Raw genomic sequence first — 15,406 nt, forward strand, 5'->3', positions numbered from 1 at the left:
CGGCCTCTTGCGACGGCTGCAGCAGAGCTCACACGCACCGCAGCGCTACACCAACCCTCTCCACGTGTGCGCAGCACGCCAATCTATCTTCAACCGCGAAAACCGCCTCGAAACGCGAAGTATTCGTTGCAATACGTCCCGTTAAAGTCCTGAATCAGACGCCAGAATGCCAATACACAGCGAATCGCGCGCTGCTCCGCGCTCCGACGCCACAAACCAGGACGAACAACAAACGGCTGTACCCACTAGTGGCCTGTTCTTCTCTCTGGAGAAGACGGAGAGCGACGAAGAGGAGGAAGAGCAGCAGGACCAAAGGTCGCCGGCCCGTACCCATGGACCAGCTGAGGCCAGAGAGAAGCGGCCGTGGGGGACGGAGAGCCGCCAGCAACTGCTACAGAGGACGAGGAACAGGATCAGACGCTCCAGTCTGCAGCTCCAGCAATTAGACGGTGAGATTTAAAGTTGAGAGTTGTGTCGAGTCCTTGTGGTGGCTTACAATTGCTGTTACTTTTTGTACTTTTGTGAACGGAAGCCAATGGAGGCAGTGCAGTGGTCGCTGCAAGTGGAGACGATTTTGCAGAGGAGATCGAGAGTGAAGCTGCGGAGATCAGGACGCTGATTGCTCGCACGACGCAGCTTTGGTCGGCTGTGGACCGGGCAGAACGCGCTGAGGACGTTGCGCAGCCGCTGCAGCTGCAAGCATCGCGGAGCTTTTCGGCTTCTGCGTTGCAGACGCGGAGGGCTTCGTTGCCTGCGCAGTATTTGTGTGCAGAGAATGAGGACAGTACCCTGGGTAGCGAGGAGGAGTATGCAGAAGAGGACGACGACACGGAGACAGAGAGCGTCGGCGAGATGCCTCTTCAGCACATGAACCACGATGGAGGATACGCTACCGATGACGAACTGTTTGTAGCTCCATTGAGACATAGTCGTGGCATTCCTGTGCGTTCCCCTGGTCGTATGGTTGAACTCAGAAGGTTAGAGCAAGGAGAGCTTGATAGTACGAATAGCGACGGTGGTCATGAAAACGAGGGATCGGAGGAGGAAGGATATGAAATGGAGCATACAACTGGAGACTTGCAAGGCGAGCTCATGGACGCTTCGAACCGAGCCATCAACGCGTCGAAAGCTCGTGCCATCAAAAATGCGATGCTGGGAAACTTGATCCGGCTTGGTTTTCGCGACAGTATCACTCGTGCAGCACTCGAGGCTGGCGTTCTTGAGATTGATCACTACGACTCTGACTGCGAGCTGGCATATGTTGACATCTTCATGTCGTTAGTGAAAATGGTGTGTGACGCCCATGTCGAAGTCGTGAATGAGAGTGATGATGCCGACCAAAGTTGGGTATCACCAGGAAGACCTTCCGACGATCATGATATAGCCGGCAGCTTGAATGCGAGTACTACCTATAGTTTGGAGCAGCGCTCTTTTCTCCCTTTCAAGTGGCCAGTCTTTGACATGGCGCAATTTGAGTTTGGAAATGCACGCCCCGGAACATGCTTCAACAGTGTTTGTGTGCTGACAAATCTGCCGAAAGTGTCAATGGACCGCACGGAAGAGCTGATGGAAGTTCTGTCTTGCAATTTGTTTTGCATGATTGGCGACCCTATTCAAGTGGTTATTCCATCGGCAAGTTCCACTGGACGTACAAAAGGACATGCCTTTCTTGAATTTGACGAACCAGACATGGCTAAGAGCTGCGCTGCAGCAGTAGATGGGTTGACTTGGGGTAGGGGGCCTTTCGGCAGAATCAGAGGCAATTTGTTCCGGCAGTATCAGGTAAAGTCTCCAGCGGAGGAACAGCGGCGTGCACCTGCAATGGTCGATGAGGCATCGTTTCGCCGTTCGTTTTCAGGCGCCCCAGTGTCCGGATCCTTTCCGGGGGGGCCTACTCCAGCCTATGAGCGTCATGGAAGTGGATTATCCAATCGATTTCGGCCTGGCATGGAGCAAAATGGCATATCCCAACAACAAAATTTGTTTTGTGAGAGCGATGAGGATAGCAGTGACGGGGGTGAGTGGGTTGTTGGTCGCCCGCTCGAGTATGCACCGTTTAACTCGTCGCCGCTGCTAGATTTGTCTTCTGGCAGTGTGGATATCAGAGAGCAGTACGCGCCTGGTCATCATGACGGAGTCGCACAGCAAGTTGACTGGGACGATGAAGCGTTGGGTAGAGGATATGCTGTCCATTTATCAAGCGAGGAAGAAGATGGCATCGAGTACGACGAAAGCTTTGACAGCAATAGTGCGCTCGAGCTTCAGGCCCCCGATGAAGAGAAAGTGATGGACCCGTCGCTTTTTGATGAGCTCGTTCGAGAATGCAGGTATAGCGACTCGAGGTGCTCGCCAACTCGAGTATCGTTCTCGTCAGGCGAAACACAAGCAGAATCATCGACCGTGGCACCAACTGCATCTGCAGTTGCACGTGAAACACTAGCTGATTGTGGTATGGTAGAGCAGCCCTGGGATGCATCGCATGAAGTCGAAAATGGTGCGGAAAAGCCCTGGCGTCGATATTGTGAGGAACTGATTGTCCGCAATCGAGAAATGCAAGATCAAGTCGCATTTGCACGTCGCCGCATTGCCCAACTGAGCCACAACAACCAGAAGTTGCACTTGCTGATCGATCGGGTGGAACGGGATCGCGATGGGTTGCTATTTGAGAACGACTTGCTGCAGACGCAACTGCACGGATACGAGGATCACGAGCAAGATCAAGTCTCAATGATGAAGGAGCTGGTTATGCTGCGCAAGCGCCTAAATCAGAAGGAACACTCGATCGATTCAAGGAGCCTGGATCAGCATCACCACTTGCAGGCTGCTTACGTAAGTGCAAGTCTCTTAAACCCCTCAAGTTTACTTCATGGTGTTCGATCGGCACTTTCCCATCTTTCAGCGTCAACGCTTGCGAACTGTAAGATGGAGGAGCTCAAGGAGTGGGAGCAACTGCTGGAAAGTACGTTGAGCCATGTGCGCTCAGTCAAGGAGGAAAAGGCACTGGAAATGCAAAAGAAGCTGGATCGCCAGGTCGAGGAGCAAAACGAGCTCAAGCTCTGCGTTATCTGCCTGTCGAACGAAAAGAGCATTTTGTGTTTGCCGTGCCGGCACTTGTGCTTGTGCAAGACCTGCTCCTCCCGTCAAGAAGTCACCAAGTGCCCCATTTGCCGCCTAGAAATTGAGGAGATGCTAGCTGTGTACTCCTAACTTCGAAGGTGTCAATCCACGACTGAGGCATATTTGAATAGGGTTTTGAGAACTTGCTGCGATAAGGTAAGCGGGATTTTGTAGTACTAACTGTGTCTTTCGCTTCTCTACGAGATGGAAAGTGACCGGGTCGCCATCATCTCTTATCGCAAACCATCAATCAAGTCTCCTGAGAGGAGAAACGCATGGACATCCGATCTTAATGCTGCCATCGAGGTGTTACCGAGCGGAAGATGTGGAGGCAGCTCTAGCAGAAGCAGACGCGATCCAGCAAGCAGTTGGAAATGAGGCGAAGGACAAACAAGCGACCAGCAGGTGCCAAAACCCGTTCTGTCGATCGGAGTTATGTAATTCCTTCGAGGGTTACTGCGAGGGGCGGTCGATGTGCCAGCGATATCGTGCACTCAGGCTGCAATGCCGAATGAACGGAGAGAGTGCAGCAATTCAAGACGCCAAGGCACTTGGGCGGAGTGATTCGTTTCTGACGGTGCAAGCCGAGCAGCGCGTGAGAAGCAAATGTGAAGAGAAGGAGGAAGCAGAGGCAAACGTGCCATTTGTCATCCCGCGACGGAAATGTCCTGGTACCGGCAGCGAGTATCGCCCGGCTCCACCTCGTGAAAAGACAATCCGGAAAACGAGCGATGCAGGTAATGCAGCCAACGGGGATACCCCCCCAGACACGAACCAGCAGAAGAGGCCACGCCTCGGACACCGAATGCACTTTAATGAGGTGCTAGCGCATTTTGAACCGCGGACTGCAACCGCTGAACCTGCTTCAGCATCTTCTCCAACGCGCGCCAACAGCATACAGGAAACGTCTCGACGAAGACTTGGAACGGCTAAAACGGCACGAAAAAGCAGTGTGGCGCCAAGGCCCCCTGGCATCGCACTGCAACCAGAGAACTATGGTCGAGGCGGGCGATACGTGCAATCTGGCAATCGCCCATCGTTGAATGTTGTGCGTGGTCCCGGTCTCATCCCGCGCCCAGCTTACAGACCCGAGTCGTGCTCGCGCGTATCAGCAGCACCACATAGCGCTCGCAGCAATGCTTCTGGAACTGCAATATCAGCGGCGCAGCGTGATTTACCTTCTAGACAGACCGCAACAATGTGTAGTGTGGCACAAAGCGAGTCTTCGTTGCCTCATCATACTCAAGACCATTCCTTCCCGAGAGCAAGCCCACATTCAACTCGTGGAGGCCATACCAGAGAATGCAGGCCGTCGCTCCAACCATTGGCCCAAGCTGGATTTCCGAGGCCTAGCGACGAGGATTCACGAGTTGGGTATGGACACGCTCGCGACGTCGTTGCCGTACCAGTCTCGCCAACATCAGGTGTGGATCGGTATTCTGGCCGTCGAGCTTCAACTTTTACGAACTCTTGGCGAAGAGGGAGCTTTGGTCCCTTCACCGAAAACGGAGAGTATTTTTGTGGTAAAAGTGCACTGCGTGGTGAAGATAATTGCAGAGCGTTGAGAAACAACTGCGATAGAGGCGCTGCAGTTGATAGCAACTGGGAACTTCACCGAGAGCGTGGACAAGAAGAGGAGCGCAACCCTGCGTCAGAGTATTCGCGTGCTTTCCAGTTGTTTCCTAGCGAAACCCGAGTCGTTCGAGGTGAGGACCACACTGGAACTGATGAAAGAGCTGGTCTATCGTTGTCGACGGAGGACTGGTCTCAAAACTGGCCAGACAATCGATCTGCCAGAGTATCGGCAGATCAACCAGTTGTCGCCTCGCGCAAGCCTGCTCGGGTTCCTCATAGTGTCGACGCAAGCGAGTCGAGTGTGGACTGCGAGCCCACTTTCTCGTTCCACGATGCATTCGTTCGGCCTTTGCTGTCACTGTTTATCCAGAAGTTACCCAGCCAACTGGGGCCCGTGATGAACGTAACGAAAAGGCCCAGGAAGGTGAAGTGGTATGTCGAGTTCACCAAGAAAATTGAGCGCGCATGCAAGCCTTACATGGTTATTCACTTGCAGAGCACGCAAATCGTGGTTCTGGTACACAATCGTGTCTGGTTGGAGCTGAAAGGCCCATCTACGATACTGCTACTCCAACGCACCATCAAGACTATGAGAGCTGAGGCAATTTCGTGGCGCCTACTGAAATCTGAGGTTGAAGAGTGTTTGGAGCTATATAGAAACCGACCAGGCGACGATGTCGATATGAGCAGCGTATTTCTTCGGGCGTGGGACCATTTAAAGTCTCGTCCAAGCGCTCTATCCCTACCACGACAGTCAACCTACTTTTGTGGGAGTCGTCTCCACCACTGGAAGTTTGTGGTTGGAAAAGTCGAGATCGGTAGCGGAAGTCACGAGGAAAAACGTGAGGCTTTTCGCTTGGCCACAACCAGCGCCGCAGACTTTTTGCTTCGACTGGATGATGGCCAAAACGACCGGCGGTGGCGTCCGTATCGACGAGACTCCTTCTCGTCGGAATCCAGCGACGAGTGTGAGTTTCTGTACGCTCGAAACGTGAATAGCGAGTCTGTTGCTGCAGTTGCTGCGATCACAGTCAGTGATGACAGTCCGGATTCAGCGACAGACGTCAGCACAGCCGGCTCAGCAGCCATGCCCCAGGACGAGAATGGTACGCAATATATTGGCGTCTCCTCTTCCTTCAGCTAACATTGTTGTGCACTATGCAGTTGTCACTGCAAGAGACCCCACCAGTCAAATTGACGACTCGGACACTGAAGATGAAGAACTCCACATGGCAAATGAGCCAGCAGCGCCCATCCTGAATAGCGCGACAACCACGAACAAGTCTTGCAACATGTGCGAGGTTATCCGCATGCGCAAGCCTGAGAGCGCAGGTTGTCGGCAGTGTCAGTTAGCCGAAGAGGCCAATCGGAACAGCACCGAAGAGACAAAAGTGGCAGCCAAGAAAGCACCAAGAGCTGGTACAGGTGGCTGGACAGTTCATGCCATGATGTTTCAACTAACCAACATTTGCTTTGTGGTCTGTAGATTCCACCGCAACAGCACAGCCATTAGACGTTCCTGAGCCCAGTGCCCAACCTCCTCCAAAAAGGCCCAAGCGCATTTTCGACATGTTTCGCACGTTGAAGTAGTTGCCGAGTGAAGCCATGTCCATCAGTGTAATTTCCCTTTCTTATATTTAACAGCAAATCCGCCATTGATTGGTTTATCAGCAAATTAAAACCTCTGATTGGCTGATTACATTATTGTTATTTCAGCCAGCGACCATGGTATCTGCTGCTCCAGTGCTCTCTACATGCTCTTCCTACGAGCTCCTAACGCCTTATTCCTCGGCTTTTTCCAGTCCGTGACACTGCACACGACGTTAGGCGACATCAAGATCGAAGTTTGCTGCGATACGTCACCTCGTTCGGCCGAAGTACGCGCAACCCACACTTGTTGCTACTGTTTCGGACGTTTCTAACGTTATTCTTAATATTTCCATTCCTTTTTATAATTCACAGAACTTCTTGGCACTTTGTGCAAGTGGCGCGTACGATGGCACAAAATTTCATCGGCAAGTTGTGAATATTCTGGTCAAAGCTGCTGGTAGATTCTAACCTTCTTTTTGCGTATTGGTACTGCAGCAATATGAAGGGCTTCATGGTGCAAGGAGGCGACCCGACGGGTACTGGAAAAGGTGGCCAGAGCATCTGGGGCGGAGCCTTCGACGATGAGTTCCACCCGCAGAACAGAGTGCGGCATTTCATTTATTTTTGTTTTTATGGAGACTTTTTATCTCACTGATTTGGTGATGCAGCACAACTGCCGAGGCATCGTGTCCATGGCCAACAGCGGTCCCAACACTAACAAGCAGCAGTTCTTCATCACGTACGCCAAGCAGCCGCATCTGAACAACGTCTACACGATGTTTGGAAAGTACGTGACGATAGGAAAATACTTTTGTGTTGTGTACTGTACTCTTAGTGTCTCGTAATGGTAAACTAACTTGACTAATAAATACGAACCATCCGCAGGGTCATCGACGGCATGGACACTCTGGATGCCATGGAGAAGTCGCCCGTGGACGCCAAGAACCGACCGCTCAAGGAGATCGAGCTCAAGTCCGTGACCATCCACGCCAACCCCATCGCCGACATGTGAGCAGCCTCATAGCCAGCCAGCAATACCCCATTTACACGAACCTCGTCATGAACAGCGTAATGTCGTCTGGCTTCTTGGTCTGCATCTCGGCAATGAGTTTCAGCTGCATGAGCGAGTAGTGGTGTTTGCGCGACGGCCTGCGGAGGAGCAAGTGCCGGTCCAGCGTCTGTTTGTCTTTGTGTCTCTCCATGAGCTCAAGTGATACGGCCACGTGATCAACATTACTGGCGTCCAGTGGCCCATCCCCACGTTTCATTTCTTCCAGTGTGCGCTCACGATACTCTTGAGTCGCCGCCGTCGCGAACGGGTACAAAACTCGTTCATTTGATGAAATTTTGTCGTGCACTTTGGACATTTTCACGAGTTGGTCGCACACAGTTTGCAACTCCGAATTTTCCGTTAGTGTCGTGGTAATTTCGTCCTTGTACAAATTGTCCCCGAGGCCGTCCGAAAACGTGAGACACACGTCCCCCTTTTTCAACGCGAAACTTTGCACCACATAGTCTTTTGGCACCACTTGTTCGCGCAAATTCACGACTGTCGGCACGTTAAATTCTCGCAACACCGCCAAAGTTTCGTACACGACCGCACCGTTTCGCACAACCAAACACTTGGAATCCCCCAGCGAGAAGGTCAAAAGCCTCCCCGTCCACCGGTTAAAGTACGAGACGGCGAGAGTCGTCGCCAGTCGCGACTTTCGGTGCTTGAAGCAGTTGATCCTCGCCGTCTTGACGGCATCCACCACTGCAAATTCGAAAGTTTCGCGGGTTAGCGGTTCACTGTTGCGGTTTGTGACCTCCTCTAGCGCAATTTGCACACATCGCGCAACTTCGGCCGCTAAAATGGCCGAAGACACTGGAGCTCCGTCATATTCGGCTAAAGATTGGCGGCCGAAGGGGGATGAGACCCCATCCGCCACAATGTGAAAGTAGCTCGAATTTGCACCTGCGTCTTCTCCGTGAAACTCGAACGCTGCGTCTGCGTGTTGCAGCGCATCCTCTTCGCGCCACCTGAACCTGCTGGTGTTGGCTTTTGCGCGCGACCTCTTCATGAAATTGTCCGACTGCGACCGAAACTTCGCGAATTTCGACTGGGTCTTGCTTGACATGGACTGGAGCGCGTTCGCGAGCGCTTTTGCGGGCGAAGGCGACGTTTGCGGGAAGTGGTCTCCGAGAGACGAGGCGCGGCGCTTGTAGCGCGCAAACCGCGACGCAACTGGCGCCACTGGCGCCGTGAGCCACACCGGGTGCTCCTCCTCGAGCTTGGGCGGCTGCGCCAGCATTTGCAGGGGCATCGGGGGCATGAGCTTGGCTGTTGCGCAAAAGTTTTTTGCGACTTGTCTGCGAAGGCGCTAAACGTAGAGTGGGAACTTAGCAAACCGGCGCGAATTAGGGGTCGAATTGGTGGCGGCGGCTCAAACGGCAGCTGGGAATTATTATTGGGCGGACTGTTTACGGATCTGGCCAGGATGTCTTCGGCAGCAAGCTCAAGTTCGGGTCGCCGAAGCGGATTTTCTATCGGTGGCGCAAAATTGCAGAGATTTAGCGATGGGATCGGACCTTCCGCCGGCTTTTTGCACGAGGTGCCACTGCAACCGAGCTCTATGCGGCGCTGACTCGACCCTTGATGCAAAAGGAGACGTCGGAGCTTTGAGCTGCCAAAGTCCCCGTTGCCTGCAAAAGGAGGCGCGGTCCCTTGGAGTGTTACGTATATATGTACATTATAGTCACCGGAAGCTTAGAATTGTCTCTGTAGAAATTGGCCGTGCCACGGCTTTTTTGGCCGAGCTACTACGGATTACCAACGCGCCATGTGCGCGTGCGAAAACTTTGCACGTGATAGTGCGATAATCGCCACCTGCTCCGACGCTCGTGGCTCTGCGTCGCTTCCTACTTCGACGCATTCGCTTTGACACGGCAAGTCTAGATAGTTTAAGATGCACTGAGCCGCCGAGGCTTGACTCAAGCTGCTGTCAAGAAAGAATCGAGTTTCCTCTGGACCGTTCATTCTGAGACGTCTGAAGTTAGGACGTCTCAATCCTAACTGCTCTTAATTACAGCACTAACAAGCTCGCCCTTATCCACATGGCAATAGCTTCGTGCCGTAAAGCGAAGCAACGCTCCAGTGAAGGCCACAGCGAATCGATAAACAGCGGCCTTGCCAACTGCCCCATCACGACAGATAGGATTATGCGCCGCTTGTGGTACAGACAATCTCCTGAGTAGTGGTAGACCATTTTTATTCCTGTATAGGGGTCAAATACAGTATTCCAATGCCGCATTGGCAACCATTCAGATGCTCCTTGGTGGCTTCAGGCTGAAGCTCTTCCTCATTCTTTTCTAGCGCATTTGAGCCACCACCTGCAACCAGTTGTGGGTTGCTTGCCCCGCAAAAGTTCTCGTCGGTGGGATCCTCTCCACTGATCCTCTCCACTGATCCTCTCGTCGAGAGGCTTGACCCACATCGTAGCACTACTTTTTACATGTAGTAGTAGTAATATACTTCTCCTATACAGTTCCCAGTTAAACACTTTTTTTCAGGGAATATTTCCTGAGTTGGTACTTTTTCATATTCCTGTTGAGGTTCGAGAATCACTACGGAGGGGCTGTTGACGCATGGGTAGAGCACGATTACCCCTTGGCCGTGGTCCACTCTTGGCTGTTCGAGTCGAGTCGCTCCCTTCGTCACTCCCTGATTCCCCAGCAGTACGAATAGTAGACCGACATGGCTACTGAGGGCGCCAAGCGTCGACTGATCCTGTGGATCGCCTACAACGTCGTCCTCTATGGGGTCATCGTGGTCTCGGGTGCCATCCTCTTCATGGTCATGGTGGGTATGGTCTCCGTGGGCGACAAGGACGTCAAGGACGACTGGATCGAAGTCAACTCTCAGATCCTCAACGGAGTCTTCACGTGGATGGCCCTGACCAACCACCCGTTCTTCCTCTACCGCCTCGTCATGACGCTGCGAGTGCTGGGCATCCGACGATGGAATTGGGCGGCTACAAGTGACCAACGAGGTCATGCAGCTCGTTATCTGAGTCACCACTTCCCATTGGTGTTCGTAGACACTAAAGTTGCCATTGACCACAAAGTTACGACCACTGAGGCGCAGGATGACGGAGAGGTATACTTACTGGCGGACAAGGAGGACGTGGAGGCCGTCGACGACGTCGCGTACGTCCGCGGAGACGCTGAGAACCTGCGCAACACGTTCGTGATGCTCAACTGGAACTGCCTCTTCCAGTACCCGATCACGGCCGTCATGTGGGCCTACACCGCCGACTCGCGCCCGGGCTTCGTCATTGGCGTCTTCCTGCCGCTCTCGTTCCTGTGCAACTTTGGCGGCCAGTACCGAATCTTCAAGCTCCACAAGGACATCAAGACGCGCCGCGCTGTCGGAGGGTCCGCTTCGGCTTCCAGCGACCCGACCGCGACCAACTAGCGTATGCATTCTCCTATCAGACGTCAAAGACAACCTTGTAAAGCTCAGCACTCTTGTCATGCGTAGTTTGTGTCGCTGTACTCGTCACTAACAGCCGTGCAGGACTGTAAGAGCAGATACTGCAGAGCAAGGGACCAGAAGGCGCCCGACAGGCGTGTGCCACCTGCAGTTGATGCAGCCATCCATACGACCCAGGAAAGTGTGATGATGGCTCGGACGTTTCTGTTGGCGTGGGGGTCTGGTAATCAAACAGCTTTGGCGGTGTTGAACAGCCAGGGCTGGTACTTAAGTTACTCTGCAACGGCGGGTCTTCTGGGTATTTCCTGCGTGCACGAACAGCATGTCTTCACTCCCAGAAAAGCTGGCTCAAGCGCACGCTACCTTCGCCAAGGCAGCGAATTCGAAGACCCCGTGATGTCCACCCAGCCCGATCGAGCACCTGAGCCGGATGCAGCGATTCTCGGCGATACGTACGACCGTGGGCAGTGGAAGCTGGCGGCTCAAGTATACAACGCAGTGCTAGTTGCTGTGGTCGTCGTCGCGCTTGTGCTTTTACTCGTGGTGAAAGCAGGCGTCGTAAACGTGGGTGACGGCGATGCCCAGGACGACTGGAGTGAGGTGTCTTCGCAGGTCATCACCGGCGTATTCACGTGGGTCTCTATCACCGCCTTACCCGCCCACATCTGCGGAGTTACCAGGACGTCGCGCGTGCTGAAAACGAGTCGTGACTTTTGCAACGAGAGATTGTGGTCGAGTATTTGCGCCGCACGCTACTTGAACGACAAATTTCCGCTTACATTCATCGATACAAGGACCACCGTCGTGAATAATGGCGACACCTTTGAGGAGGGACGTTGCGACCCCACCGTGTATGTGGACTCACAAGCCAAGAAACAAGTGGTCGGTTGCTTTGGAAACATCGTCTTCCTTCGCAACGACGCCAAGCACTTGCGATCCACTTTCCTCCTCTTGAGCTGCGGCTGCTTTCTCCAGTTCGTGATGACTGGGTACATGTGGGGCTACGACGCATCTTCACGCCCTGGATTCGTGTTGCCTGGGCTGCTTCCGCCGATCATCTTGTGCAATGGCGTCGGCCAGTACCGACTCTCTCAACTCAACAAAAGAAGCAAGAAACGACGAGTCACTCCCGAGGAAGCGCCAATCGCTGGAGAACTGTCAAGTCCGCGCAACTCCCTCTCATCGGTGTAGGCATCTGCGTAGTTGATCGGTGGTTGGCACACTGCATTTCCATAATACGTTTGCTTAATGAGACCTGCAAGCCTTTGAGTTGGGTAACCTACAGGAGAATGGTGTCGCCACGTCCCAGCTCCAAGTCTCGGACCTCGCTCAGTTTTGATCGAACCAGCACGCCAATATGTCCCAAGCCACTCGTCCGGTCAAGCCCAAGACCGCCGTCTACTTGAGCGTTCTCGTGTCCCTGCTCCAACCTTTCCAGAGCGGCTGGTCCACGTCGCAGCTCAATCTGGCCCAGTTCAACGACGCCACCGAGTGCGAAGCTCGCCCCGTTGCGGACGGCACGTGCCTCATGTTCCCCGGCCACTCGAAGCTGGCATGGACTTTCGCCGTGAACGCGTGGATCTTCGGCGCCATGCTCGGGAGTTTGCTTTGCGGGGGATGCAGCGATTTGTGGGGCCGCAAGAAGCTGCTGATTGCCAACTGCGGCTTCATCGCGGTCGGGGCTGTGGTCCAAATGAGCGTCTCGACCATTTGGCCGTTTGCAGCGGGCCGACTCATCTCGGGCATCGCTTCGGGTGTCGCCACGGGGACAATCGGCGCCTATGTGAGCGAGCTGTCGCCTCCGCACTTGCGCAACGTCTTGGGCCTGGGGCTGCAAATTTCCGTGACGTTCGGCATCATGATGCCGGCCGTTGCCTTCTTCTTCGCCAACTCAAGCTCCGGCTGGCGGTTCCTGGCTGGATTCCCGCTGGTACTGGCGGGGTTGTTTCTGGGGCTGGCTCCGTCACTTTGTGTAGAGAGTCCTGCTTGGCTGTTGATGAAGAACCGGCGCGCAGAAGCTGAGCGCGTGATCGCTCGACTCTATGGCGAGGGAAACGTTGATTCCGTGCTGGCGTGGCTCGAACCGCCCAAGGACAACGAGGAAGGCCTGATCACCGCGAAGCAAGTGGAGGAATCGCTGCTCGACCCAAAGTATCGCCGACAGTTAGCTGGAGCCATCTTGCTGTCGTGCTCGCAGCAACTCTCGGGTATCAATGCTGTGTTCTACTACTCGAGTAGTATTTTCGCGGATGCTGGCATCTCGGATCCTCGCGTTGGCACACTTATCATCGACTTTATCAACATTTGGCCGGCATTCTTCACGGGCTGTTTAGCTGTTCGATTTGGGAATCGCGTCATGATCCTGTGGGGACTAGCAGGCATGTTGCTCATGGCCGTTGGTATGACGGTGGCGTTTCTCGTGGACGTGGCTGCGCTCTCGGTACTCTTCACGGCCTTGTACGTGGTCATCTTTGGCGTGACGCTGGGTCCGCTCGTGTGGGTGATGACTGCCGACATGTTCCCAGACGCGATTCGCGCGCACGCGTCTTCGCTCTGTATCGGCATCAACTGGCTTTGCAACCTCGTAGTGGGGGTGTCGTACCCGTACCTGGCCGACGCGCTGCAGGACTTGAGCTATTTGCCGTTCGTGGCGCTGCTGGCGGTCTTTTACTGCATGGCACTCAGTTTGGTGCCGGAGACGTCGGGCAAGACGAGTGCGGAGATTCAACTCGAGTACGAAGAACGTCGTCGCTAGGAGCGTCCGCCGTTGAACATCAAGGCGCGACGCGTCGTAGAACTCGGAACGGTGACTACAAACTTCAGTGCGTTTCCTCTCCAGTTTGTGCCACTTCACTACGCGCTATAATGCCAAGAAAAAAAAGTTGACGGCAGATTCAGCGAACAAGTCAGTGCCGAAGACGGTCATTCTGATCTTATGTCTAGAACCCGATTCCTAGTCCAATGCAGATGTGTTCGCTCTCGAGCGATGGTAAGGAGGATTTTACCTCCGAAGGAAGATGTGAAAAGGTAATCGTGTCGTTCTAGACATCGGAGCATGACCAGAGGAGCGCATGTATTATAGTATGGCTCACTGCTTGAGCATAACCCCCCCCCCCCCCCCCCCCCTCTATTTCTTGGTGAGTCCACATGCGACGTCGCTATTGACTGCCACCTCGCATAGGCACTGGAGCTTCCCTGACGTCAAATGAACGGATGATTTTTGAGAACTTGAGAGATACAATGTAAATGATCCCAAAGATCCCTACGTGTAATGTCGCGAAGTGCCTGTTCAAAAAATGCTTCCGCTTTTTAGCTTGTGATGTGCTCTGGCGCCGGCTTTACTTACGGAAGTATCGGATACCAACTGCTCAAGTTTTGATGACGCACTTGCACTATCTAACCACCGCAGGCGTTTACGGCCTCTCCAAGACTCTCGTGGGTGGCAGGCAGGTTCGACCAGTTTGCTGTCCGCGGAGATAGGAACTCCGCCCCATTCGAGACCTCTTCAGTCCGCAATTTGCTTCTCGTCTGCCAACCAACCCAACGATGCGCATTTGCTACATCCTGCTCGTGGCTGCGGCCACCATGCTCGCCAGCAGCGAAGCTACCACAACCTCAGACCACACGAAGACGTCCAAGCTAACTTTCCTAGGAGTAAACTCGATCAGTGCGGACCAAACGAATGGCGCGAGTCAAAGGCGCTTGAGGGGGCAAGAGCTTGAGACCGAAGGCGATGAGGAGGAGGAAAGAGGTGTAAGCACGAACCTGCTCAAGCTTGACGACGTGTTCAAGCTTGACGACGTGTTCAGTACGAAGACACTGCGGAACATGATTCATAAGGCCACGCGGGAAGCTAAGCAGCAGACTCTGTTCAGCAGAATGGCCGCGGACCCTAACGTTAAGAGCGCTGTTCTTAAGCAAATTGCTGCGAAGGGCGACGAGGGCACGTGGATTACGTCGCAGTGGAATTTGTACATGGCGGGCAACTTCAAAAAGTTTGATAAGGCTGAAATAGCAGCCATGCGGAAACAATCCCTGTTCAATCTTGACGACCTGTTCAGTATGAAGACACTGCGGAATAGGGATGATAAGGCCGTGCGGTACGCTAAGCAGAAGGCTCTGTTCAACACTATGGCCGTGGACCCTGTGCTTAAGAGCGCTGTTCTTAAGAAAATTGCTGCGAAGGGCGACGATGGCAAGTGGATTACGTCGCAGTGGAATTTGTACCTGACGGGCAACTTCAAAAAGTTTGAAAACGCTGAAATAGCAGCCATACGGAAACAAAGTCGCCCCAGTACTATTACTGAGTGAGGGCCGCGATGACAAGGCGTTTTCCTATTCGAAAAATACCGACACACCTTTAGATTCATTCTCCTATTTAGTGTTTGCCGCTGCTTTTTACCTGGTATTTACCCTAAACCAGAGCACAGCGTCGCTCAGCCTGTCTGTCTGGTTCCACATTTGGTCATCTAGCATGGGTTTATTGTTTGCACAGTCCTCGTAGACGGATGTCTGCAAAGTTACGCCCATTTGAGTAGTCCCTGGGCCACCCCCAAATCTACAGCTAAACTAGTCACTACACTAACAAACATTTAACTTAAGATGTTTCGCCTACAGCACTACCGACTCGTGGTATCGGTACTTCCTATA

At 53.5% G+C, this 15,406-nt stretch overlaps 7 protein-coding genes across 7 annotated transcripts; 6 read left to right on the plus strand and 1 right to left on the minus strand.

The window, feature by feature from the left end:
* Nucleotides 1-166: 166 nt before the first annotated feature.
* On the plus strand, nt 167-3,207 carry KRP23_8377 (RING finger protein B; the record flags this gene model as incomplete). Its single annotated transcript, XM_067893809.1, has 2 exons — nt 167-449; nt 533-3,207. The coding sequence occupies 2 exons, from the start codon at nt 167-169 to the stop codon at nt 3,205-3,207; spliced, it is 2,958 nt and encodes a 985-aa protein (XP_067743304.1).
* A 2,572-nt stretch (nt 3,208-5,779) lies between these two features.
* On the plus strand, nt 5,780-6,282 carry KRP23_8378 (uncharacterized protein; the record flags this gene model as incomplete). Its single annotated transcript, XM_067893810.1, has 3 exons — nt 5,780-5,798; nt 5,857-6,111; nt 6,179-6,282. 3 exons carry the CDS (start codon nt 5,780-5,782, stop codon nt 6,280-6,282), a joined length of 378 nt encoding a protein of 125 aa, XP_067743305.1.
* Nucleotides 6,283-6,417: 135 nt separating this feature from the next.
* Nucleotides 6,418-7,294, plus strand: KRP23_8379 (Peptidyl-prolyl cis-trans isomerase-like 3; the record flags this gene model as incomplete). The annotated part of the gene is made up of 6 exons (XM_067893811.1): nt 6,418-6,420; nt 6,495-6,569; nt 6,655-6,707; nt 6,778-6,886; nt 6,951-7,069; nt 7,168-7,294. 6 exons carry the CDS (start codon nt 6,418-6,420, stop codon nt 7,292-7,294), a joined length of 486 nt encoding a protein of 161 aa, XP_067743306.1.
* Nucleotides 7,295-7,325: 31 nt separating this feature from the next.
* KRP23_8380 (putative protein phosphatase 2C 71) lies at nt 7,326-8,597 on the minus strand (the record flags this gene model as incomplete). The annotated part of the gene is made up of 1 exon (XM_067893812.1): nt 7,326-8,597. The coding sequence occupies one exon, from the start codon at nt 8,595-8,597 to the stop codon at nt 7,326-7,328; it is 1,272 nt and encodes a 423-aa protein (XP_067743307.1).
* Nucleotides 8,598-10,018: 1,421 nt separating this feature from the next.
* Nucleotides 10,019-10,738, plus strand: KRP23_8381 (uncharacterized protein; the record flags this gene model as incomplete). The annotated part of the gene is made up of 1 exon (XM_067893814.1): nt 10,019-10,738. One exon carries the CDS (start codon nt 10,019-10,021, stop codon nt 10,736-10,738), a length of 720 nt encoding a protein of 239 aa, XP_067743308.1.
* A 414-nt stretch (nt 10,739-11,152) lies between these two features.
* Nucleotides 11,153-11,947, plus strand: KRP23_8382 (uncharacterized protein; the record flags this gene model as incomplete). The annotated part of the gene is made up of 1 exon (XM_067893815.1): nt 11,153-11,947. One exon carries the CDS (start codon nt 11,153-11,155, stop codon nt 11,945-11,947), a length of 795 nt encoding a protein of 264 aa, XP_067743309.1.
* Nucleotides 11,948-14,302: 2,355 nt separating this feature from the next.
* Nucleotides 14,303-15,067, plus strand: KRP23_8383 (uncharacterized protein; the record flags this gene model as incomplete). Its single annotated transcript, XM_067893816.1, has 1 exon — nt 14,303-15,067. The coding sequence occupies one exon, from the start codon at nt 14,303-14,305 to the stop codon at nt 15,065-15,067; it is 765 nt and encodes a 254-aa protein (XP_067743310.1).
* Between the last annotated feature and the right edge of the window lie 339 nt (nt 15,068-15,406).

The sequence above is a fragment of the Phytophthora ramorum genome (assembly GCF_020800215.1).
Source record: "Phytophthora ramorum isolate Pr-102 chromosome Unknown Phyram_PR-102_s0007, whole genome shotgun sequence".
Taxonomy (NCBI): domain Eukaryota; phylum Oomycota; class Peronosporomycetes; order Peronosporales; family Peronosporaceae; genus Phytophthora; species Phytophthora ramorum.